At 41.8% G+C, this 26,493-nt stretch overlaps 1 protein-coding gene across 2 annotated transcripts in view; it reads right to left on the bottom strand.

Annotated features, from left to right (window-relative positions):
* Nucleotides 1–5,970: 5,970 nt before the first annotated feature.
* LOC109413844 (retinoblastoma-like protein 2) overlaps nucleotides 5,971–26,493 on the bottom strand; it is a 37,150-nt gene continuing 16,627 nt past the window's right edge. For both annotated transcript variants that reach the window (XM_029860911.2, XM_062853354.1), the window contains 3 exons: nucleotides 10,041–10,544; nucleotides 9,803–9,973; nucleotides 5,971–8,631 (listed from right to left, as the gene is read on the bottom strand). In XM_029860911.2, the coding sequence (XP_029716771.2) occupies nucleotides 8,449–8,631; nucleotides 9,803–9,973; nucleotides 10,041–10,544 (858 nt within the window). In that variant the 3' untranslated portion in view covers nucleotides 5,971–8,448. The remainder of the gene's footprint in view (nucleotides 8,632–9,802; nucleotides 9,974–10,040; nucleotides 10,545–26,493) is intronic.

Below are 26,493 nucleotides of genomic sequence, written 5' to 3'. Positions count from 1 at the left end.
TATAGCGACAACCTGATTTCTAGTTTAAACTGAACTGTTCTATTGTTTGATAATATAAATATTTTCATTTGTCGAAATTTTTGACAGTTTGTTAAAACAAACAGAGATATGGTTTTTTCAACATGAAATAATGGATTGATTCAAACGACTGCACTTTTGCCACTAACAAACCCGGAATGTGATTGTGGTAGTGACGGCAGCAACTGCGGCAGCTCGGAAATCTATTTTTAGACCGTCGGTAAGCGGATGGGGAGGAGAATGATTTGCTACACCTTCTTCGTTGTGGCGATGTTGGGGTAAGCATTTTATAGATGTGCGAGTGCTTTCGGACCATGTTTATGGTTTTTATTTTGTTGAAACAAATGAAATTTTTGACATTATATGAAATGATGATAATCGGTTGTTTTTATCGATAAACTTTAAATGAAAACAATTAAATACAACTTTGGAATAAGTAAATTCTCAGTTTGAAAATCAACCATGCGTTTTATTGTTTTAAACAAGCACCATTTTTCTGCGTGTCTATATGAAGGGTTGTCTACGACGCTCTGGAGAATTTCCAAAGCACATTCTAATAATGTTGAACTTGATAGGTTCTAGTCCACACTATCAAAGATAGTTCTTTTTAACATTATTTTCAGGTTAGTTGGCTAGAAAGCCTAAGATACCATTAACAGGTGCAACATGACAAGATAATATATCATTATATGGTTTTGGTAATGTAAAACAATACAACATAACAAAAGAGAACCATTCCAAAACCATTTGATTAAATGTATAGCCAGTAGTGAAATTACAAATTAAAACAATATATTTACAGTACATTTTATTGTTTGAAACCATACATGTACCATACAATGTACGGTATATTGAAACCCACGTATCAATATTTAGAACAATTCATTTACAATAAAATGTATGGTTTTGCAAAATTTTATATATGGAGAAAAATATATTTTTTGTATTGTTACGATACTTAACAACCTGTATAATAGGGGAGACTGAGGAGACTTGATCCCTGGGGAGACTTGTTCCCCCCATATTTGCTCGGAATCAAAAACATTCTAGCAATTTTTTTCCAAAACTACTCCTGGACAAACGACTATGTTTTGGCTACAAGTGATTTCGATTGTACATTGCATTATTTTATAACGGCTGATGGTTTGTTTTCAGTCCTTCAGAAATCTTTTAGGCGATTCCGAAAAATCTCAATAACTTTGTGAAAATTGAACCAAATCGTGTCAAAATTTCACAGCACATAGTTTGAATAAAATACTTTCAAACTTATTTATCCAAATAAGGCTGTTGTTAACATATTTTAATTATTTCAGCTTAGTATACACAACAGTGACATGGGGAGGCTTGATCCCTCGAGGATTACACACACATTATACATGTGAAAAATGAAATTCTATTCGGAAGCCTCTATTTACTTGGAATTTTAGTCTTTTCAACGATAAAATGTGTCAGATAATTATAGCTTTAGTACAAACCAAGAAAAGGGGGATCAAGTCTCCCCATTTTGAAAATACGGCATATCCTTAAAAATTTAAGGAAATCTTACAATTTCAAACACTCCATATTCATCGAAAATACGAGAAAACTCGAAAAGAAAATGAATAGGAAGACTCTGGAATTATTTTCCCTTAAAATAAACCATGTGCTCAAAGGGGGATCGAGTGTCACCCATTTTTGAAAAATACATCATAAGGCATGCCTCCATAAAAAAAAACAGTTTTGAAAACTTGAACAATAATTTAAAGGCCTTCTGTTGTGTATTAACTTGCAATAGATGTTTACCTGCCATTTTGTATGGAAATCGGATCTGGTTTTGTGTTTTTTCTTTAAGGTGAATATATAACAAAGCCACACCTCAAATTTTCAAGAGCACAAATCTGAGGAACCAAAAGACGAATTGCGCTGAAAAGTTGATCGTTTGGTGATCCACTGGTGGTGACCAATCGATCAACTTTTCAACGCAAACCAACTCTCGGTTCTTTAGATTTGTGCTTTTGAAAATTCGAGGTGTGGCTTCGTTATATATTCACCTTAAGTTTCAGGTAAATTAAGAAAAAGGGATCAAGTCTCCCCAGTCTCCCCTATATTGTAAAAATCTTATTTACAATTCACTGTATGGTGTCTACGTTGCATCTTATTGTTTTTGTATTTTTATTTTTACAGTGATGTCTATTGTAAAAATATGGTTCTTAATAGTACTGTGTGTGTGTATACAATTCAACTCCCACTGTCCGGCAGTGGTATTATGGAAGAAAGGTGTCTGCAGTTGTCTGTGCAATTTTAACTGGATGTCACATTAAAAACTGAAATCATCTTTAGCCCGGGAGTTGAAAGGTGATAGCTCTGTTGGGATCCAGTGACCCGTTTCAGAATGCCTGGTTACTCACGTCCATTCCGAGGTCACTTTCACTTACAACTAGCCCCGCATGTGTACATTATCGTTATCAAATGGATAATGATATTGAAAACACACTTCCTGCTTCAAAGATAATCTTCGAAGCTGGCGCGTATTTAGTTCAATTTCTTGTAATAATATGTAATTAGAACAATCTCACCAGAAACCATCCAAGGTAGCGCTGCCATCACTATGGAAACTTCTTTACAGTGGTCACGCTTACTCCTTGCCTCGCCGCCGTCGCGTACGCAGTTCGTCATCATTGGAACAAACTGCGCTTCATCATTCACAATTCACAAAATTATGTGCATGAACACTGTGATTTTCTAGCCACTCGCGAATCACTGATGGTGCGGCATATTAGCCAAAGACGTGAAAAGAACGTGAAAAACTGGAGCAAATCAAAACCACACCATAAACACTTTATAATCGAAAAATTACCGGATGATGTCTTAATACGCGGAGTAAACGACAAATTTTCACACTCGATACGAACTTTGCCACCGTTTCATGGTTCTTAATAGTACTGTTACAATACAACGTTCGGTTTTTCTACTGTATTTTATTTATTTAATACATAATAGGATATAATAAAGAGTCAATTGTTGCAGTGTTAACAAAGCAGAAAGCACTATGATAAAAGAATAATAATCCACCAGGGCCAGATTCACAAATGTGGAGGCCCTTTCTAGAAGATATATTTTAATAGGTATAAGGCTGGTACTCACATGATAAGTACTGTGGAAAAGGATAGGCCATCAAAACGGTCAAGAAATGATCAGGGTGGCCACTCATCTTGCTAAAATAAATTCCCGGTTATTTTCCGGTTTTTCCCGATTGTTCAACAACTTTTTCCCGGTTTTATAAAAACTGATTTATATGGTAAAAAAGGTTCAGAACTATTTTCAATTTTCATACTTTTCTGAATTTAATTTCTGAAAAAGTGGGTAACTGACACTCAGGAAGATTACAAGTGGTAGTCGAATGGTCGTATAACGAGTATATCTGTCAAAAGATAAGCATCAGAGGGCGAAATCAAAAGGTTCAAAACTGATTACACTCATTAAAATAGGGTATTCTGTTTAGAAGGTTCGAAAATTCAAAGAGGGTTTTCCATGGTTTATTCAGCTTAGAAGATACAATTCTGAAAAATAAGATTCCCGGTATTCTCGGTTGAGTGGCCACCCTGAATGATTCCGCTGCCAAAATTTCTTGAGCGATTCGCAGCTGGAAAGAAATGAAAATTGTGTAACGTCCGTAACGCCTACCGGGCAAATCACATGGAGCTGTCACTTTTTCTTGCGGAAAAATGTTCCGTTCAATTATTTCCGAAGGAAGAGTGACAGTTCTCCGCATACTAATCAACTGTCAAAATTAGGGTAGGACGGGGCAAGATGAGCACCCCTCCGTTTTACTACTTTTATGATGAATTTTGCCCAAACAACTTCATAATCCGTTAGAATAATGTTCGTCCTGTTTGTAAATCTGATGAAAGGTACTTCATAATGAACGAATTAAAAAATATCGGCAAATTAGTCAATAGCATGGATTTTTAGCATTTTCTTATAAGAAATCATCAGAATAAAATAAGGTTTTTATGTCAGAATCAAATTTTTACCATAATTCTGGTTATCAGCCAACATTACTAGCTTACTGCAAAGCATTCTAATTTACATTAGAAAATATTTTCTGAAAACAAACATTAAAATTTATTCAATTTTAGTCATTTACCTACAGTGGGGCAAGATGAGCACCCCTGATGGTAATATAGAAAATATTTTGAAATTATTGTAATCCACTCAATAGTGCCGAACATAGGTTTCCGTAACCTCTGCAACTATTTGGTTGCGTAAATTCTTAAAAATAAGCAACCTAATAATCGTTTATTGTTTTTCGGGTCGTTTTGTATAAAGTATTATAAAACCACATTTTTTTTAAATGTTCAAAAAAAATTGATAATTTTAGAACGTGATACCATAGCTATAAACAAGGTTCACTATATCAATCACTGTATGACCAATTTATTGTTAAAATATTGGGATTTTAATGAAGTGCTCTTCTTGCCCCGTAGCATGTTCGAACTGACCATAAAACATCTTTTTTGTTTAGTCATATAAATCATTCTTATTGTGAATTTTGAACCCTCCCATGTTTATGGGTGATAGAAAACAAGATATAGAAAAGAACTACTGAGAGGTACTTTGAAAAACGGTGTTAACTTTCAATAAACTCAACGTGATCCTTAGGGTGCTCATCTTGCCCCGCCCTACCCTACTTTGGTAATTAAGGCCGTTACAAATATTTATTTCACTTTTTGTCCCACCACTCTTTGGCTGGTCGAGGGGGCGGGATAAAAATAATAAAGTATTAATCAGAAAAATATTAAAAACTCATCGGATTTTGATGATGAACCTGGGCTTGTTAGGGAAATATCTGTAAGTAAAAAGAAAATCATGTTAAGTACTGTTCCTTTGAATTCCACTAAGAATTTGCATCCTTTGACAGATACGTATTTCGACCTCAACTGTAATACAAGACGCTGAAGACGACCTTTTAAGATTTTTTAGCAAACCCCGAAATTTCGATAAATATTTTTTATGTGCCCCCTCAAAGTGCAAAATTCAGCCAAAATTTTTTGAAGAAGGAGGGGGGGAGACAAAAAATCAAAACTAAATTTGTATCAGCCTTAGATGATATTTGTCTTGACTGCGATTTTCACTAGCTGAGTACTGAGCTTAAAGAATAATAGAGCACTATTTTTCCGCGCGGTAAAGTGACAGCTTCATTTGATTTGCGGGAGACGTTACTCCCAACAACTTTCAAGCTTGATTTTAAAAATTTTAGCTGAATAAGCTGTTATTCAGCTATCAATGTTTCTTGGAACTGGTATTACACTTTTTTCCTTACTTGCTATTTGAAGCGGAATTATTACTTGTCCTATCTTTTTGCACAGTACACAGATAAAAATAATGAGATTTACACGTCATGTAAACTTCATTTTAGTCATGTAAACTTAGTGTTATGATGGTTTACATGATATATCATGTAAATTTGTGTTATATGTCATGTAAACTCTCAGAGTCATGCTGAATTACATGACATATAATAGAAGTTTACATGATATTTCATGAACTTTACATGATATGTCATGTAAACTTCTGTGATATCCCACGCTCCAATTATGTGCATCATATGTCACAGAATTTTACACTCTTTTTTCGATCTGTGTATGCAAGAAATGGAAACTAACCATTGTTTCGGGCTTTGTCTTGTTCTCATGGAGGGTGCGCGCTAAAATAATACATAGACTGTAACTTTCTTGCTATTGCTAATATACTTTCAGTTTATGCAATAAAAAATGTATAATTTTTTGATCATCACCAACCAGCAGCCAACCAACCTACTCCAACAAAGGGATGCCGGAGCTTTTCGTTACAAAGTTAAGCTTACTTCTCGAAACTAGAGCCTTGTAATGAAGCCGCATAATTTAAATGATTTTCATTATTTCGGATACTAGGTTTGTTTTGGCGAGTTCGAAAGAAATGAGCTGAATAGTCTACCAGTTTTACATCAATGTTTATTTAGTCATTAAGCAAAATATGGTTATAATTTGATTAGGGGTAGTAGGGGCAATATGAGCCACCCTGAATTTGGCCTTATTATCAAGTTTTGTTCTGTTCAAAACCTTAGGATCTTTTATAGAGTGCTTCAATCATGTCTCACTGTAAAAACCGTACCAAAATTCGATTCTGAAATGCAATTATTAATGAAAATGCAATTTTTTGCTACGAACGCAAAAATGTTATAAGATTTAATACTCCAAAATAAGCTTTTAACAGATAACTCCCTACTGCCCAGGTAAATATTCCATTACAGTTTATACTCCTACTATTACTGAGCAGTTTGTGAACAAGTCTGCATTTTTTTCGAAACTGAAATTACAATAAAACATGAATTTTCCGAAACTAGTCTCTACGGGGCAATATGGTCATACCTGCTCGGACCAACATGATCGGTTTTATTTTGTAACCTAACCTCAAAATTTTGCTGTCAAAACATGAACATTATCTGCAGTACCATGGTTCATTACTGGTGTGAGGTTACAAGCGGCGATCGGAACGAAAAAATTGGTTACATAGCAGCCTGAACGCCGCCAAGACACAGGCGCCACTACAGATTACATCCCAATCTCAAACGTTGAATGAAACCGGATATTTGCGGTCTTCGCTTGGAACGATATCCTCTCTGGCAACGGCCAAGGAAGGTTATTTTAGGAACCGTCCATAAATGACGTAGCATTGGAGGGGGAGGGAAGAGTTCTTGATATTGTTACGAGCCATGCATTAGGTATGTGAAAACAAATTACAGATGGGGAGGGACTATAGAAAATTGACCAAAAATGGTACGTAATTTGTAAGTGCTTCCTTACTGTGTCTCCCTTCGTCAGTTCATCCTCAGAGTGTGAGGGATGGAACCAATGCCATCGATGCCATTCTTGGATTCATGCCTGTGATGAAAAATATGTGCCTACGTTGAACCAAATGTTGCGTTTGTAAAATGCGATGAAATCTGCTTATGTTTCTTTATTATTTTGAAACGAAAACAATCAAACTTGTATAAAATACACTAAATTGTTGTTAAATAATCATATTGTTCTATTTCTCATTTGTTACGAAACATTGTCCAAAAAAAACAAGAGTTTTAAATGGTGGCTCATATTGCCCCGCCTGGTGGCTCATATTGCCCCGTATAGCTGGGAAACACATGAAAATCAATGGTTTTCAAAAGTATATCCCAACAATTAACAAAAAGTTTTTTTTCATAATTTATCGACGCAATATGAAGGGAAACACTCCTAAGCATGGTTCAATTACATTAAAATAATTATTTATTGAGTTTTTCTGTGCATTTCAGAACGATTTCCTTAGGTGGCCCATATTGCCCCGATCACCCCTATACATATATAAGCGGTAATAACATGGGTTAGTTAGGTAATAATAGTTGGAAAATAAAAATTTCAACCGAAATCAGATAGTCAATCACGATCAAGCGATTTTGTGCACCCGAGACGCATTCGATACTGCAACCAAACGGTAACGGTTTTATGGAAGATAAATTTTGAACTTTGGGCATGGTGGATCCAATTGTGTCGCATTCTGTATTTTCCAGTCATAATGTTTCCAGTGAAAGTGGTAAAAGTCTGCAGGTCCGCCTGGATTAAAATGAAATATTTCAAACAACAACAAGTTGTAAGTGGACAGACGGAATCTCAACACCTCCGGCATGAGTCAACATGCTGCGGGCGTGCGGGTGGGTGTCACAAACGAGTCTTTTCGCTCAAATAATACAATCAAATAAAAATTACCTAACCAACAAATTCGATCTCCCCTGGAGTTTAAATAAATAAATATAACTAAGGATTTTTACTACACAATAAAACGACCCGATTTTGAGATCAATTAGCCTTGTAATGTGTGCTTGTGCGTTATTTTCCAGTTTGGTGCCCGAGGTATCGAATGCGATTCTGTGCTGTTGCGAAATATTTAACAACGCGTTCCATTTGATATAATATGGATCGTCTCTCTGAGAACAATGGTATTTACCATGATTTATATTTGTCATGCCATGCCTATTGGCATGACAATAATAAAGCATGATATTTATTCCATATGGGGTTCTCCCGTCCAAGACGGTGCTGTTTTACGGTTTTGTGATTTCTTTAGGTATAACATCTCAATTGGTGTATCATCAATCCGATGTCAGCTACGGTTGTCGAGATAACATTCCTTTTCTTTCCCGATGACCATAAGAATGTAGTCGGCTTCACTATTAAGCCTTTGAAAAGCTCATACTCATTCCGTTCTCATAACATCTCAATTGATCCGTTTGCTATTTTTCGAGCTTGTAAACATAAATAGGTTTTCTGTAGTAATAAAACTTGTATATTGGTTTATATACAATTGGGCCAAAAAAAAAAATGGTTATCGTAATCGTTTGAGTTACTTAAAATTAACGGAAAAACCTAAAACGTGCGCCTACTTAGGATTAACATTGCTTTCCTGTTGCTGGCGGTCCGAGACCAGTCGGTCCAACTTTTTGCACTTGCGCGTGGATTTCATCGTCGGTTGTTCGTACGAATCCGGATCGCTGAGGCTGCGCTTGCAGGAATTCTGCGGGGCGTTCTTGACGATTTCGTTGATTTTCTGCAGGTCCTGGAACTGATGAATGGAAACAGATGTTAGGATTTGGTTACAATCTTCTCCATTGGACCAGCGGTTCATTCAGAGTTCCTTTTGGGATTTTACGGGAGTTTTTATTAATATTTCCTCATGAAGTTCTTCCCATGATTTCTATCAGAGATTTGTCCAAGCTTTTCCTCGTATTTGTTTCCTAAACTTCTTGTTGTGACCGTCCTGAGACTTCTCTCATAGATTTTTCCAGAAGTATTCCCACTGTTCTTCCTAGAACTTTTACCGAAAATTGCCCCGGAATTCTTTTGGGTGTCTCTTTTAGGATTTCTCTAATAAATACATCGACAGTTCTTTTTCGGATTTTTCACGATTTTTTCTCAAAATACACTAGAATACAGGGGAATTTTTGGGGGTCTTAGGTGTATGGTTAGAAGCCCTTTCAGAGACGTTTCAAGAGGATTAAGGGCGTTTCAGAGTGATTTAGGGACTTCCAAGGCCGTACCAGAAACCCTCTAGAACGCTAAAATACCCCTGCATCCCTTTAAACCATTCTAAATCCTCCTGCGATCCCATGAAAGTCCTCTGAAACCCCCTGAATCCACCGAGACTCCCTCAAACGCCCGTGAGAACACTACCCCATCCCCCCCCCCCCAGTTATGAAATTTCAAGAAATTCCCTGGAGCTAAAACATTCCTGATACCCCTGAAATTCTTCTAAGCCCCTTCTGAAACGCCCTTGAGACCTCTTGAGGCACCCCTGAGACCCCCAGAAACTTCCTGAAACACCCGTGAAACATCCTTGAAAACCTCCTGAAACCGCTTGAGACTCCCTCGAAACTCCAACAGAAATCCGCAAAACTCTTTCAGAGAAATCCTTGGAAGAAATTGTTGGAAATTTTTCACGAAAAAAAAACACGAAGAAAAATCCCCGAATAAACTTTGGAAGAATTTAGTAAAGGGGCCCGGAAAGAATTCTCCGAGAAACTCTGGAAGAAGTCCAGGGAAGTGCTCTTGCAGAAACACCACGAAAAACTCATGCATACATCCTAGACGAAACTTGGGTAGGAATCCTAGTAATAACTCTCAGAAGTCTCATAACCAGTTAGAGGTCGGAGTTTTCGTGGATGACCTGGGATGACCGGGAATAGCTAGGCTAGAATTCAGGTATACCAAACGGACTCATAGACATAGACACTTACCTTGGCAGGGCTCTGGCAAAACGGAATCGTGATGGCGTTGGGCGATTCCTTCAGTTCGTTGCTCTTGTCCATGGGAGTAACGTACAGCGAAATTCGGTAGTCGATCTTTTTCGGCGATTGCAGCAGACTCCGGTTGGTTGTTTTCGGAAGCGGAGACAACATTAACGAACGCTACAAGATGCCCAGAGAATAGGTATAGATCAGTTCAAATCCAATCGAGATCCCATCGATAACTTACCCCTTCCTCATTCCCGAACCGGGTGGCCAAGCTTTGCATTTCCCTAATGTAGACCGTGTTGTAGAACCGGATGATGTCCCCTCGCTCTTCGTCACCGTGCTGCACGGACACCCCAGCCATATCGCCAGGTTGTACTCGACGCGACTCTGCTCCGCCCTCGGTATTATTGCCATTGGTCCCATTTTGTTGTTCTTGCTGCTGCTGCTGCTGTTGATCCACCGATCTACGCGCGATGAATACACTCCTGTACACATGGCTGTACGATTGTGGCAGGGTCCGGTAGGCCTTCATGATTTCGGCAAACATTTTCTCGTGCCTCCTAATTCGGGCGTACAGGTAGATCGAGCACATGACCATCTGATCCAGGTGCCGGTCGCGGATCAACTCCATGGAGCAGTTGACCACCGAGTACTCGAAGATGGTCCAGATTTCCTCCATGGCATTCGGTGCGAAGCTCAACTTGTTGCACAAATGTCTCAGTCGAAGAGCGGCGGTGGAGTAGTACTGTGGAATATGGACGAAAGGTTCAGTGATTTGTTTGAATTGAGAAGAGAAGGATTTCACATTGATTGACAAAAGTGTAGCAACTCTGGTAATTACATTGTTAGGTGTGTAAAATGATTTAGCTAGATCCTTGAACTGATCCGAGATGATCAACATCTTCAAGGTTATCCAAGGATCTACTGGTGTGATCATAATTCATACATTAAAGAATGGTCTATGAGACTTGACGATGACTAGGTTTTCAGAATGTCCTAGAAAGGATCCTTTGACCCTTTGGGAAGCCGAAATTTTGCCAAGCGTTATTGTTGATTTTTTTTCTACGTTTTTCTGTAGGTTTGGATGCTGTTGAGTACCAAATGGTAGAATACGATGCAGAATTTATTTTCTGGCTGTCCTAGTTTAGATCCTAAAGTCTACGCATGTAGCGGTAACTGCTTTCATTATACAAAGCTACAATTTGTAATCTATCAAGCCCAGTAAGTCTTCTGGAAGTTCAATAGACAGTATCAGATTAGTCGGGATATCCTAGGTCATCCAAACTGTTCTTAAGTTTAGATTCTCAAGCACTACGAGTGTAACGGTAACTTATTTTATTATACAAAGCTACGATTTGCAATCTATTACTATCATGTCCAGTAAGTCTTCTAAAGTTCAATAGTCAGTATCAGATCAGCCGATATATCGTAGGTAGTCCAACCTGTTCTTGAGTTTAGATCGTAAAATCTACGGGTGTAACGGTAACTTCTTTCATTATACAAAGCTACGATTTGTAATCTATCATGTCCAATAAGTTTTCTAAAGGTTCAATTGACAGTATCAGATTAGTCGGGATATCCTAGGTCATCCTAACTGTTCTTGAAAGTCTCAAAGTCTACGAGTGTAACGGTAAATTCTTTCATTATAAAAAGCTACGATATGTATATCTATCATGTCCAGTTGCCGGCTTTTCGGGCCCGTATGAAGTTGATCATCAATATTAACTTCTTTTCCCGATCAGCCTAGATAGCTGAGTAGTGTCGGTAGCGGTTAGTTCAACTGGCTAAGAATAGCACTACGGATCGCCTGTTTCAGTGGTAGGAGTCCACTAATCAGGTGACCCCTAATTCAAGGTGTTATGCGGCTTTACGCTTCCCGTGCCTATTTAGGAATGAATGGTTAGGAAGGGGGGGGGGGGGGGGTCTTATAAAAACCTTATCGCAAACGGAGCCTGTAGAGCAATAGCGCGGTGGACCTTGTGTTTCTCCGAGACAATCAGCTGCCCTTCTTCAATCTCATACTTGAGACTGAATAAGGGCGGGATTATGAAAATGTTATTAATTAGTTTAAATTTTTACCTATATGGTTTCGCATTATGCGTTTTAAACAGTGTATTCTGGGCATCCTCGCCTTTGGCGCACTCAAATCGATACCGATCTGGCTTCATTGTTGCTGTTCTTTTTTGTGCTGAGATTGTTAAGAGTTTAATCTTGCCTAGTTTGAGTAGTGGCTACGGTTAGGATAGCTCAGATCAATCTTCAGCACAAAAGAACAGCAACGATCAATCTTTGTAGACTTATGCAAAATGGTACAGCCCAAGTGGCGTTAGTCCAAGAACCTTACTTCCGTAAGGGGAATTTCTATCTAGGAACCCTTGTGTATCCGGTGTTTGCTACTTTCAGTAAAAATAAAATGGCAAACTCAGTTGACTGCCAACACTTGCATACGTCGGACGCTATTTACTTCGCTCTGTTTCGTTGGGAATCGGTGAATTATCATGTGCGCTGCTCGCGAAAACGTCCTAGTTGTGGACGTGAGTGTTCTCCCGGTTCGCCCCGACGTGGGGACAGTGAAAGAGTTTTTGGAGACTCAGTTAAAAATTAATTATGCTGATGTCAAAGGCATACAATTGCATCATACGCGCAATTGTATTCTTATTGAAATGGTGGACAAAAGGGTCGCTTCGCGCTACCAGTTGGAGCACAATTGTAAGCGAAAAATTGTGGCTGCCAATCAGGAATTTAAAATTCCTGTTTACGTAGATGGTGACGCAGTGACCGTTCGCGTTAACGATCTCCCATCAACGGTTAGCAACGTTGCTGTTGCCGAATTCATGTTGAAGTTCGGAGAAGTGATTTCCATTAGAAACGAAACATGGAAGCACTATTTTCCCGGGATTCCTAATGGAGTAAGAGTGCTGCGAATGAACCTCATTCGCAACATACCCTCACACCTAATCATTGCAAATGAAAGCACGACGGTTTCTTACATGAACCAGCCAATTACTTGCCGCCGATGCAATTACCCAGCGCATCCGAATAAGAGATGCGCCGATTCTTCCGGAACCACCACCGACGCTGCTGTAACAACAGTGGCACCGAATTCTCCTTCGCCGGACACGCTGTTTACTGGGGACGATTTCCCACCATTGAGTAGCCAACAATTAGCTTCATCTCGTGCATCCAAACCTGATGTGCAAGAACAAAAGCCTCAAAACGACGACGAATGGACGGACGTCGACGACAATGGGAGCTCATCAAGTGACTACAACGAGGTTACAAACAAACGGCGGCGGTCGACTCGAAAGACAAACGAGCCCAAAAAAGTTTGTGTAAACCAGTGTTCCCCAAACGCGGGCCATGGGGAAACAGTTGGAGTTGCTTCGAAAGAAAAATCTTGTGTGAAAAATTAAAATGGAAAAAGTGGTAGTTTTACTGTTAGTAGTAAGAAATGATTTTCGGCCACGTAAAGCTGCATACGGCGAATTGGCCTTTAAATAAACGATTTGGATAAAAAAAAAAATGGCAAACTCACGTGTCATGCCTCGAGCATGTGTGCTTGTCAACAACGCAATCGTTGCTACACTCATCTCTTAACTAACTACTAGAGATGTATATACTGTTACAATCAATGTATCTGTTTGAAATATCAACAGGAAATACGTTTATTGTTCGGTTTATTTACCGCATGGTGAACCATCCCCTACGGATGCTTTCAAGCAAGTCATTGCATACTGCACTTCAAAAGGCCTTCCGCTAATTGTTGGTAGTGATGCTAATGCTCACCATATAATCTGGGGCAGCTCAGACATCAATTTGAGAGGCTCCAGTTTGATGGAATACTTAAGTAGTACAGATCTTGGATTACTTAACATAAGCAACCGCCCAACCTTCATGGTATCTGTTAGAGAGGAAGTATTAGACATAACGCTTTGCTCTAGCAGAATTAGTCACGAGCTGACCAATTGGCATGTGTCAGATGAAGAATCTTTACCTGACCATCGCTACATCTTGTTTGAACATGTGAATGTTACTTCGCAAACTTTGCGTTTCAGGAACCCCCGGTCAACCAACTGGGATTTCTTTATCGATTTGGTTGCAGTCAAATTTCACGGATACTCACCATCAATTGACACTCCAAGTGATTTAGATGATGCCGTTGATACTACAACGGCCTTCATCATGGAAGCTTTTGAAGAAGCTTGCCCTCTGCGGTCTGTGAAGACCACAAGAGGAATCCCTTGGTAGAACTCTGATCTGGCGAAGCTCAGGAAACAATGGAACAGACGACGTTCGGCTGGATCGGAGGCTTTCAGGTCGGCTCGCAAGGCCTACCAGAAAGCTCTCCGGTCTGCTGAACGATCCGGCTGGAGAAATCTTTGTACAAATGTTTCCAGTCTGAGTGAAGCCAATCGATTGAACAAAATCCTTGCAAAATCTAAGAATTTTCAAGTGAACGAACTTCGTTTACCAAATGGTGATTTCACTTCCTCTGATGAGGAAGTATTGGGTTGTTTATACAGTACACACTTCCCCGGATGTGTGGATATCAGAGGCGTCTCGTGACCCGTAAAGCTGACTGTGCACATGAAAAGTTTTCACATGGGATTGTAGTATGAATGGAAAACAGCAGAAACCTGAACTCCGCTAGACAAGTGAATCTATCGACGATTTCGTCGAGAAAACTACCTTATTGTTTCGATTGATGAAACAGAGGGTTTTCTATCGCCATCAGTTTAAGCCTCTTTAGTCTTCGCTCGCTCATTGTAACTGAAGATAGGTTCTTATTCTTTTGAGATGGAAAAGCTTCTTCCAACGACATCAGTTGTAGACTTAAGTGTTATTATCAGAGGAATAAGCAGATACTTTTCTTAGAAGACGTCTTCCAAATTGTTCTTAGTAAGTTAGCTATCTCTGCGACTTTTTTCGTGTAAAACATTCTCAGCTCATTGGTCAGCTGGACTTTATCAAAATTTGGCTAGCGAGAGTAGACATTGCCCACCAATTGCTAAGGGATTTTTTCGGAATAACTTTTGAACTTTGAAGAATCCACTCAGAAGTGGATAAATGACACTGAAGAAGTGGAACACCCATTGCACAATTTGGGTCACTCTGTAACTATTACTAGTCAGTCTGTTCTCTATGCTATTCAAATAGAACTTAAATCAAATTGACCCATGTGAGTAACCCATGATAACGCTATGACTGTAGTCGAAACATGCGTATCTGTTTAAGGGCTCCAAGGGTAAGCATTAGAGGGCGGGATTAAAAGTACAAATCTGAGTACACTCAATCGAAGAGGGTATTCTACTTAGATGATTCGAGATGCGGTACAACCTTTTTCTCAATCGACCGCCTGGCAAACGAATTGCGGGAGTAGATTGTCTACCATATCGCGCTCCATTTTCCTTTGAATGTTGCTAGAAAATTAAACCGTACGCGACGTGCAACTAGTAGTGAATGAAAATGCCACCCATTCAGGTCCACCCGAAGGCATGCACGCATGCCAAAAGAGTGGATGGGCGGCCTCCGTTGAATGGTACAAGTTCTCTCGCTTTGCTCTTTCGCCTCGCTCTCTTGCTGAAGCATACAGTAGCTCAAATGCGACGTTGCCAAACTTAGCAGCTTCCCCGCGAGCGCAAGCTTGGTGTGAGCAAACAATCTTTCCTTTCCTCCGCCGCCGATGAGGCCCACGTCCATTGGAAGAAGTGCACAAACATTTTACTAATACATTGCCAAAGCAGCACAGAACAGTCGAACACAAGTAAACACAGTTCTTGCATGCATATACAGCGCTCCCGTGTACTTCTGGAAGTGAACTGAGGCGAGAGATTTTTGGCGATGCTGTCACATGATGTTTCGCATGCTTCGGCGTGGAGCACTCTGGCAGCGACAGGGTGGTGGCATAGTGAGATTAAGTTGGAAAATTTACTTGATTCCTATTGGATACGCACTAGTATTTCATAGTGGTTCGTTCACTTGAAGTTGTGAACATCAGTTCTGGCATCACTGTCATATTGGCTTGTTGCAATCTCACCGTCGCGGTTTTTTAATTCGTTTTTCGATTTGTTGCCTTTGTCCCAAATTATTGTGCACCTTTGTTTCGTATTTGTTAATGTGTTTAGTCGCGTGTTACAGTGAGTGTCAATTGATTTATTATCAATAGTGCCCATATCACAGCACTAAACATTTCTCCGGTACAACAACATTATCCCGTTCTGCTACCTCAACGCCCCTCGCCCTATACGACCGTACCGCCGCTTGCGTAAGAATTTCTTGCATACGACTCGTCGACCTCCACTACTGCATACCCGCAGGCGAATCTCAAAGTGAATTCACCACCGCTGCGCGCAATTAAGTATGCCTTCGATCTGCAACTCTTGTGCCACAGAAATCACCGACGCGCATGTTACATGCCGTGGTTTTTGCAAAGAAAAGTTTCATCCTGCTTGCTGCAGCATCGACTCGCCTGCTTTCACTGAGGTGATGACAAATGACCAGGTGTTTTCGATGTGCAAGGCGTGCTCAATTCTAATGAATGACATCCGTATGAGAGATTCTGTTCGCGTGGCTTATGAATCGGGTCAAAAGAGTGTGCTTACTGCTCACAATGAAATCGTCGCAAGCTTGAAGCAGGAGATATTGATGGAATTGAAAAACGAAATAAATTCGAATTTTTCGAAGCTCATCAATTCCAGCTCTATGACCCCTAGATCATCGAAGTTTTCCGCTTCGGCTGTCATCTCTACTAGACGCCGTCGACTGTTTGGAAAGTCTGATAGACCGCAGCCGCCAGCCGCCTTGCCCGGAACGTCAGATTCTCTGTCACCGTCTTTCGATAATTTTGCTGTAAGACCACCCAGTCAAAAATTCTGGCTCTATCTCTCCCGCATTTCCCGCGATGTGACTACGGAACAAGTGAAAGCTTTGGCGTCTCGTCGATTGGGTACGGATGACGTCGATGTTGTCCGCCTCGTAGCTAAAGGCCGTGACGTGAGCACTTTATCGTTCATCTCATTTAAAGTTGGGCTGTGCGAGAATGTCAAGCAGAAAGCTTTGTCTTCTTCAACCTGGCCGAGAGGAATTGTTTTTCGCGAGTTCCAGGACACACGAACGAATGAAAATTTTTGGAAACCACAACCGACACCGATTCGAACCGATGCGAGAGTAGCCAACCCTTCAACCAGCGGTTTCTCTGCCATGGAGGAATCCAGCGTGATGGACCAAGGACACCACGACGCCTGTTAGAAAGCACTATGGGGGACCCGCTGCAGTTCGACTCAGTCCTGCCTTCTGCTGCCAGCGAACATCGAAGCCGTCGTGGTCCTGTTGTTGAGTCTGCAGTCGAGGTCCTCCAACCTCCTTCCACAGGCAAGTACCTTCAATACGCAAACCTCTCCGTACCTGATCGCCATTCCGTTTCCAGTTTGTATTCTTCGGCGGGCATTATCGCTCGTAGCAAGTCATCGTCGTGTCCAACGCACATCACTTCGCCGACGCACTATTCCTCAAGCATACCGCCACTTGACCCGGGACGCACGACACTAAGCAGTACGGAAGCCCCGGATCCACCTAGCTCAGTCGCGCCTTTTGCTGTCGACGATAACATGCCGCTGTCTACTCGTTCCTGCCATCCAAGTCGTCCCGGCCCTGAGTCTAGTGCTGGAGATGGGGTCTTCCAATCTGCCAACCAAGGCATGTATAACATCCATAGCAGCAATTCTCGTCCTGAAGATTCTTCGATTCGTAGCTCCTCGCCCCGTGATGCTAATGTGGCAGCTGCTTCCTCTAACGTCGTTTGGTATTACCAAAATGTTGGTGGTATCAACAGCTCTATCTCCGAGTATCAGCTGGCTCTTAGTGACGGGAGCTACGATGTCTACGCCCTCACCGAAACATGGCTGAACGATGATACCATCTCTAATCAGCTGTTCGACGACTCTTTCGTCGTATACCGACAGGACCGATCGCCGTCAAATAGCAACAAGAGCATCGGGGGCGGTGTGTTACTGGCGGTGCGCTCTGGGTTCAGGTCCCGATTGATCAACCCTCCGAATTGCTCGTCGGTTGAACAGCTGTGGGTCGCAATTTCTACTGTCGACGCAGAAATTTATGTTTGCATTGTGTACATTCCTCCCGATCGAGTGAATGACATATCTTTGATAGAGAGTCACATCGATTCGCTCAACTGGGTTGTATCGCAAATGGCTCCCAGAGATAACGTGGTCATCCTCGGCGATTTTAACATGAGCACGATTTCCTGGCAGCGTGATCCCCGCGGAGCTTTCTTTCCATGTTCTTCCCGGTCTTCACTTGGCGAACCTTCACGCGAGCTGCTTGATGCATATTGTACTGCAGGGCTCAAACAGATGGTTGGTGTGGAAAACGAGAATAATCGGTCACTTGATTTATGCTTTGTGAGCAACGAGCTGACCGTCGACTGTATGGTTACGCAAGCCCCTGCGCCGCTCGTTAAAATCGGGAGGCATCACCTCCCACTGTTGATCAATTTGGAAAAGAAACCACATCGTTGCTTCCACGACACTTCGGAAAGCATCACGTATGATTTCAGCCGAGCAAAATTCGACGAAATGGATGGTTTCCTTGCTCGTGTCGATTGGAACGGAATTTTGAGTAATTCGGACGTAAACCTCGCTGCTAGCACATTGTCTAGTGTGTTGCTATATGCTATTGACCAGTTTGTTCCCAAAAAGTCTAAACGTGAACCGTCAAAACCCGCTTGGTCAAATGCCGACCTCAAAAACCTGAAAAGAGTGAAACAGGCAGCCCTGAGACGTCACAGCAAATATCGCACGGATTCTACTAGAACATGTTATCTAGAAGCGAACACGGCTTATAAGCAACTTAATGATCGCCTCTACAATGCTCACCTAGTTCGCCTACAAAACAACCTCAAATCGAACCCTAAGAGTTTTTGGCGACACGTAAACGATCAGCGGAAGGAAACTGGATTGCCCTCTACGATGACTGATGGATTACATGAAGCCGATACTACCGCCTCAATTGCCGATTTGTTCCGCTCCCAATTCAGTAGGGTGTTCGTTGATGAACAGCTTAACCTGCAGGACATAGACGACGCTACCCGAAACGTTCCAAGCCTTCCTTCAGCCGCTCTGCGTTTTGATATCACTAACGATGCGGTCATTACTGCTGGTAAAGAGCTGAAATCATCTACGGGATGCGGTCCGGATGGTATTCCTCCGATAGTCATCAAACGTTGTGTGGACTCGCTTGCTACTCCATTGACCTGCGTGTTCAATCTTTCCATCTCTACTGGCGTTTTTCCGGATTGCTGGAAGCAGTCATTTGTTTTTCCAGTTTTTAAGAAAGGCTGCAAGAGGACTGTCTCAAACTACCGGGGAATTGCTTCGTTGAGTGTCATCTCTAAGCTCATGGAGAAGATAGTTCTTCAAAGGTTGGTTCAGTGTTTCTCCCATCATATCTCGCTGGACCAGCACGGATTCATGCCCAAACGATCAACGACCACAAACTTGACGTGTTTCACTTCGTATTTGATACGTCAAATAGAAAGTGGGCATCAAGTGGACGCAATCTACACAGATCTATCCGCCGCTTTCGACAAAATGAACCACCAAATCGCACTCGCCAAATACGAGAAATTGGGAATGAACAGCAGCTTCCTTATCTGGCTCCGTTCCTATTTAATCGGTCGTAGTATGCAGGTGAAACTTGGCGATCATGTTTCTTCCCCGTTTCCAGTATCATCTGGCGTACCGCAAGGCAGTCACCTCGGTCCATTTTTGTTTTTGCTGTATATGAATGATGTCAATTCGATCCTCAACTGCATGAAGCTGTCATATGCCGACGATTTGAAGCTGTATTCCACGATTAGGGAACCTCGTGATGCCGTTTTTCTTCAGCAACAATTAGAAGCCTTTGCTACTTGGTGTTCTGTTAACCGAATGTCCCTGAATGTGTCGAAGTGCTCTGTCATTTCGTTTAGCCGCAAGAAAACAACCTTCCGCTACGATTACGCTTTGGCAGGAGTGCAATTACATCGTGTATCGACAGTGAAGGACCTGGGGATTCTCCTTGACTCCAAAATGACATTCAAGGACCATGTTGCTTATGTCGTTGGGAAAGCATCGTCGCTGCTCGGCTTCCTCTTCCGCTTTTCCAAGAAGTTCAAGGACGTTTACTGCATGAAATCGCTATACTGCTCAATCGTACGTCCTATCCTGGAATATTCGGCAGTTGTTTGGGCCCCCTACTATGATAACAGCGTACAACGAATTGAGCGTATCCAGCGAATGTTTATTCGTTTTGCCTTACGCCACCTCAGGTGGAGGAATCAGCACGACCTACCAAGTTATGAGAGCCGTTGCCTACTTATACATTTGGAATCTCTCGCTGCAAGGCGAAATGTTGCTCAAGCATGTTTTGTCGGAGACCTCCTGCAGGGCAATATTGACTGCCCATCACTCTTGAGCATGCTGAACATCAACGCACGACGCCGAAATCTTCGAACACACTCATTTTTACGTCTTTCTTCAGCTAGGACTAATTACGGTCAACACGAACCGATTCGTAGCATGTCCCGTGTGTTTAATAAATGTTATTTTGTTTTTGATTTTAATGTTTCATGCAAGGCAAATAAGTGTAGTTTTAAACGTGAATTATGTAAGGTACCACGGCAGTCTGTAAATGTTAGTTAAGTGTCATTGGGGTGATTTGTATTACCTGTTGACTTTATGTAAATAAATAAATAAATAAATAAATAAATAAATAAATAAATAAAATCAAAAGGATCGAATGAGTAGTTTATATTGTTTGTAGCAAAATGTTGACATTATAGTGATTTATTTTAGTTGTTTATCAACTGTGTAGTGAACGCAGTGGACCTATGGACGAGACGCCACTGGTGGATATTACATCTTCGAATGAACCTGATGTCTTTTCTTGTAGTTGAGATTCTTTAGCTTCGGCTCGGAGTATCATAACTCTAGAATCGATTGAATGGGCACTAAATAGCTTTGCTCCTTACAAATCTCCTGGGGCAGATGGGATTTATCCTATTTTGCTCCAGAAGGGATTTGATCGTTTCGAACATGTTTTGAAACAACTACTTGTGATCGTGCACGGGCGGGACCCTGAGTACGTTGTGATTTTGCGATAAATAAAACACGATCGACTACCTTGGCCGTCCTGCCATGGCAGAGGCATTAGAAATACTATCTTTATTAACAAAGAATATCACAGATGTATTGGTATAGGGGTATGGTACATATAATGCACTTTATGAACGAACAACTTGTTTGCAGTTTTGCTACAGGGTGTATTCCCAAATGCTGGCAGGATATTACTGTAAAGTTTATTCCGAAAGTGGGTCGTGCGTCGTATTAAGAAGCAAAGAGTTTCAGACCTATCAGTTTGACCTCTTTTCTTCTTAGAACGCATTGTCGATGGGAGCCACACGGGGTCATGGTATATCTCTAATGATTTCCAATTGGATTCACCAAATGCTCAAAAATCGAAATCTCCTCTCGACATTGCGTCAAGCGGCGATTAGGAAATTGAGTGTTTGTGGATGCCCCCAAGGGGGAGTCTTATCGCCACTTTTATGGAATCTCGTAGCAGATACGCTATTGAGGCAACTCAATAATAGCGGTTTTCCTACTTATGGTTTTGCCGACGACTACCTAACATTGTTAGTCGGTATGTTCATCAGCACCCTTTTCGACCTGATGCAAAGCGCCCTTCAGGTAGTTGAGGGTTGGTGTCGCCAATATGGCCTTTCGGTTAATCCGAGTAAAACATCAATTATTCTTTTTACGGAAAGGCGAAACCGTAATGGCGTTCGACTGTTGCGTCTCTTTGATTCTGAAATCAATGTGACTGAACAGGTAAAGTACGTTGGAGTTATTCTTGATTCCAAGCTTTCCTGGACACCTCACATTGAGTTCAGAATCAAGAAAGCTTGTATGGCCTTCGGGCAATGCCGACGAATCTTTGGTACAACTTGGGGTCTAAAACCCAAGTATATCAAATGGATTTACACAACTGTGGTTCGGCTAATATTGGCCTAAGGATGTCTTTTGTGGCGGAAAAAGGGCGAATTGAGAACGGTCCAATCAAAATTAGGCCATCTCCAAAGGATGTGCTTAATGGCGATGTCTGGAGCGTTCTCTTCAACTCTTACGGCAGCGCTCGAAGTTCTCTTTGACGTTGCCCCACTACACATTCATCTCAAACAAGAAGCACTTTCTTGCACTTACCGTCTATGGGTACTCGGTTTACTAGAGGAAACTCCTGTGAACCGCAGTTCAACACACACCTCGATGTTTCCACTTTTGGCGAAATGGGACAAAGTTGTCCTTGCTCCAAGTGATCTTACAATTGCTTGTAATTTTCCATATAGGACATTTTCTACGAAATTCCCTTTCCGGGAAGAGTGGACATCTAGATATCTGGAGAGAAGTATTTCAGACGGCATCGTATGTTATACTGATGGCTCTCTTCTCGAAGGTCGAGCAGGTGCTGGTGTTTATTCTCGTGAGCTAAGGCTGTATCAGTCTCACTCACTTGGTAGACATTGCACCGTTTTTCAGGCCGAAATCTTTGCTCTAATGTATAGAGAGCAATCAGCATTTCAGCAACACAAAGTAGTTGTTGGGCAAAGTTTGGCTAAGTAATATACTTCTGTTCAGATAGCAGGCTGCAATTAAAGCACTTGCGTCGGCCAACTCCAGGTCGAAGGTAATTCAGCAAACGCTGTTCACCTTGTATGGGTACCTGGCCATTCTTCCATCGCTGGAAATGAATTGGCTGATGAGTTAGCTCACACTGGAGCATCACATGACTTCATTGGCCCTTAGCCATCTATTCCGGTATCCAAGTGTTGGGTGAAGCTTCAGATTGACACCCGGGCTGCTTCTCAACACAGGCAATACTGGAATAGTTTGGAGTCATGTCGTCAAACAAAATTGTATTGTACTGAGCCATCTCTAGGAGTTATCTAACAAATCTGTCAAAGCAGAATTGTAGCATGCTGGTCAAAGCATTAACTGCCCCCTGCCGACTCAGCTATCACATGGCGAATATTCAGCAGGCTGATTCATTTGCATGTGATAGCTGTGAATATTCCCGTGGAGCCCATATAGCCGAGGCGGTAAACGCACGGGTATTCAGCATGACCATGCTGAGAGTGACGGGTTCGATTCCCGGTCGGTCCAGGATCTTTTCGTAAAGAAAATTTCCTTGACTTCCTTGGGCATAGAGTATCTTCGTGCCTGCCACACGATATACACATGCAAAATGGTCATTGACAGAGGAAGCTCTCAGTTAATTACTTTGGAAGTGCTCATAGAACACTAAGCTGAGAAGCAGGCTTTGTCCCAGTGAGGACGTTACGTCAAGAAGAAGAAGAAGAAGAAGCTGTGAATTCGATTATGGAACTTCGTATCATTTGATATGTAACTGTCCAGTTTTTGCGCAACTGTGTTTCCGAGTACTTTAGTGAAACTGACTTCAAAAATCTGAAAGTTTTGCGGTAACCAATTTCACTCCGTGGAAAATGTTTGATGTGGGCCCATAACCTCTTAGTTATCGCCGTAGAAAGAACTACTGGTTGATTCGAGAGTTGAACATAGAATCACAGTTTCATTTTTCAATGTTTTATATAGGGTTAGGGGTGATCGGGGCAATATGGGCCACCTAAGGAAATCGTTCTGAAATGCACAGAAAAACTCAATAAATAATTATTTTAATGTAATTGAACCATGCTTAGGAGTGTTTCCCTTCATATTGCGTCGATAAATTATGAAAAAAACTTTTTGTTAATTGTTGGGATATACTTTTGAAAACCATTGATTTTCATGTGTTTCCCAGCTATACGGGGCAATATGAGCCACCAGGCGGGGCAATATGAGCCACCATTTAAAACTCTTGTTTTTTTTGGACAATGTTTCGTAACAAATGAGAAATAGAACAATATGATTATTTAACAACAATTTAGTGTATTTTATACAAGTTTGATTGTTTTCGTTTCAAAATAATAAAGAAACATAAGCAGATTTCATCGCATTTTACAAACGCAACATTTGGTTCAACGTAGGCACATATTTTTCATCACAGGCATGAATCCAAGAATGGCATCGATGGCATTGGTTCCATCCCTCACACTCTGAGGATGAACTGACGAAGGGAGACACAGTAAGGAAGCACTTACAAATTACGTACCATTTTTGGTCAATTTTCTATAGTCCCTCCCCATCTGTAATTTGTTTTCACATACCTAATGCATGGCTCGTAACAATATCAAGAACTCTTCCCTCCCCCTCCAATGCTACGTCATTTATGGACGGTTCCTAAAATAACCTTCCTTGGCCGTTGCCAGAGAGGATATCGTTCCAAGCGAAGACCGCAAATATCCGGTTTCATTCAACGTTTGAGATTGGGATGTAATCTGTAGTGGCGCCTGTGTCTTGGCGGCGTTCAGGCTGCTATGTAACCAATTTTTTCGTTCCGATCGCCGCTTGTAACCTCACACCAGTAATGAACCATGGTACTGCAGATAATGTTCATGTTTTGACAGCAAAATTTTGAGGTTAGGTTACAAAATAAAACCGATCATGTTGGTCCGAGCAGGTATGACCATATTGCCCCGTAGAGACTAGTTTCGGAAAATTCATGTTTTATTGTAATTTCAGTTTCGAAAAAAATGCAGACTTGTTCACAAACTGCTCAGTAATAGTAGGAGTATAAACTGTAATGGAATATTTACCTGGGCAGTAGGGAGTTATCTGTTAAAAGCTTATTTTGGAGTATTAAATCTTATAACATTTTTGCGTTCGTAGCAAAAAATTGCATTTTCATTAATAATTGCATTTCAGAATCGAATTTTGGTACGGTTTTTACAGTGAGACATGATTGAAGCACTCTATAAAAGATCCTAAGGCTTTGAACAGAACAAAACTTGATAATAAGGCCAAATTCAGGGTGGCTCATATTGCCCCGTATGGTCATATTGCCCCTACTACCCCTACTATGATTAAATCCTGTTGGAGAAACTTAGTAACCTGCGATTCCTTACGACGTAACTAGGATAGTTTGTTGATTTAATAAAACTTTTCATTCGTTATCAAACCTCAAAGCACATCGGACGTTCTTTTCATTCCCTGCGATTACGAGAGGTTATGGGCCCAGCAAAGTTGGATCAGTAGTTGTGAAGTTTTAGTTCAGATAGAAGATGAGTCTAGGCGGAAGTTCAACCGGAAGCAGAAACGCCGGTAGGGCCGGAGACGGTGATGGAAGCATCGCTGGAGTAGGTGCAGGAAGAGGAGCACGTTACAGTGGAGTTGGCTTGCCGGTCATCGAGAAGCTCAGGGGCCGTGAGAACTATACAACGTGGGCATTTGCCATGAAGATGACCCTAATTCGCGAAGGATCCTGGGGAGCTGTGGAACCAGTGGCGGATCAAGACGTGGACAATGAGGTCAGCATGCGGGCGCTAGCCACCATATGTTTAAGCCTGGAAACAACGAACTACAGCCTGGTTCTGGATGCCAAGAGTGCCAAAGAAGCATGGGACAAACTGCACAGCGCTTTTCAAGACAACGGATTAACGCGCAAGATCGGACTACTGAGGAAGCTGACATCGATTCGACTGGAGGATTGCCGCAGTGTGGAAGCGTACGTTGATGAGCTCATGTCATCGGCGCACAAGCTGGCGAGCATCGGATTCCAGGTAGACGACTCGTGGTTAGCGGCATTACTGTTGATGGGACTTCCAGATCATTATGAGCCCATGATCATGGGTTTGGAGGCGTCTGGAGCTGCCCTTACGTCCGATGCGGTTAAAGCGAAGATTCTTCAGGACGTCAAGCTGCAAACCGGTCCAAAAAGCGGAGGAAGCGATGGAGCTTTATACTCGAATCAGAAACCAAGACGTCGTGGCAACAACGGAAGATTCAGCAGCGGTTCAATGAAGAAGGATGATACTTGCCATAATTGCAAGAAGCAAGGCCATTACGCAGCGAAGTGTCCATGGAAGCAGCAGCAATCATCAAAATCGGCAAGTAAAGCGCTATGCAGTGTATTTGCGATGGGCGAGGTTGAAGGCGAGGAGTGGTACTTCGATTCGGGAGCCACATGCCATATGTCCCGAAGTGACGAAAGTTTCGTGAAGCAGCAGGAGATGTCACATCCCGTCGGAACGGCCAACAATGGCTGCATGATGTCCGTTGCCAAAGGTAAGGTGAGCCTGCAGCTTGAAGAGGGTCCCGTTGAGGTGCAGCAAGTTCTACAGATACCGGAGCTGGCGACCAACCTTCTTTCTGTAAGTAAAATGTGCGAGAAAGGATTATCGGTGGTGTTCACCTCCGACCAGTGCCAGGTACGCGAGGACAACGGAACTGTTATTGCTTCTGGAACTCAAGTTGGCGGTTTGTACAGACTGAATCGAAAGGTCGAGGAGTCGCTGCTAACAGTCAATATGGAAATTTGGCACAAGCGAATGGGACATCTGAACTATCAAAGCCTGAAGAAGTTGTCAACCATAGCGCACGGCATCGAGTTGAAGGACGAACCGGTTCCGGAGTGCATCGCGTGTATAACAGGTAAGCATGCACGCAACCCGTTTCCCAACAGTTCAGCAAGATCCGAAGGAATTCTGGACCTGGTGCATTCGGATTTGATCGGGCCAGTAGAAGTTC

The sequence above is a fragment of the Aedes albopictus genome, chromosome 2, assembly GCF_035046485.1.
Source record: "Aedes albopictus strain Foshan chromosome 2, AalbF5, whole genome shotgun sequence".
Classification (NCBI taxonomy): domain Eukaryota; kingdom Metazoa; phylum Arthropoda; class Insecta; order Diptera; family Culicidae; genus Aedes; species Aedes albopictus.
The sequence above is the reverse complement of the archived record's forward strand: the minus strand, read 5'-3'. Positions and strand labels throughout refer to the sequence as shown.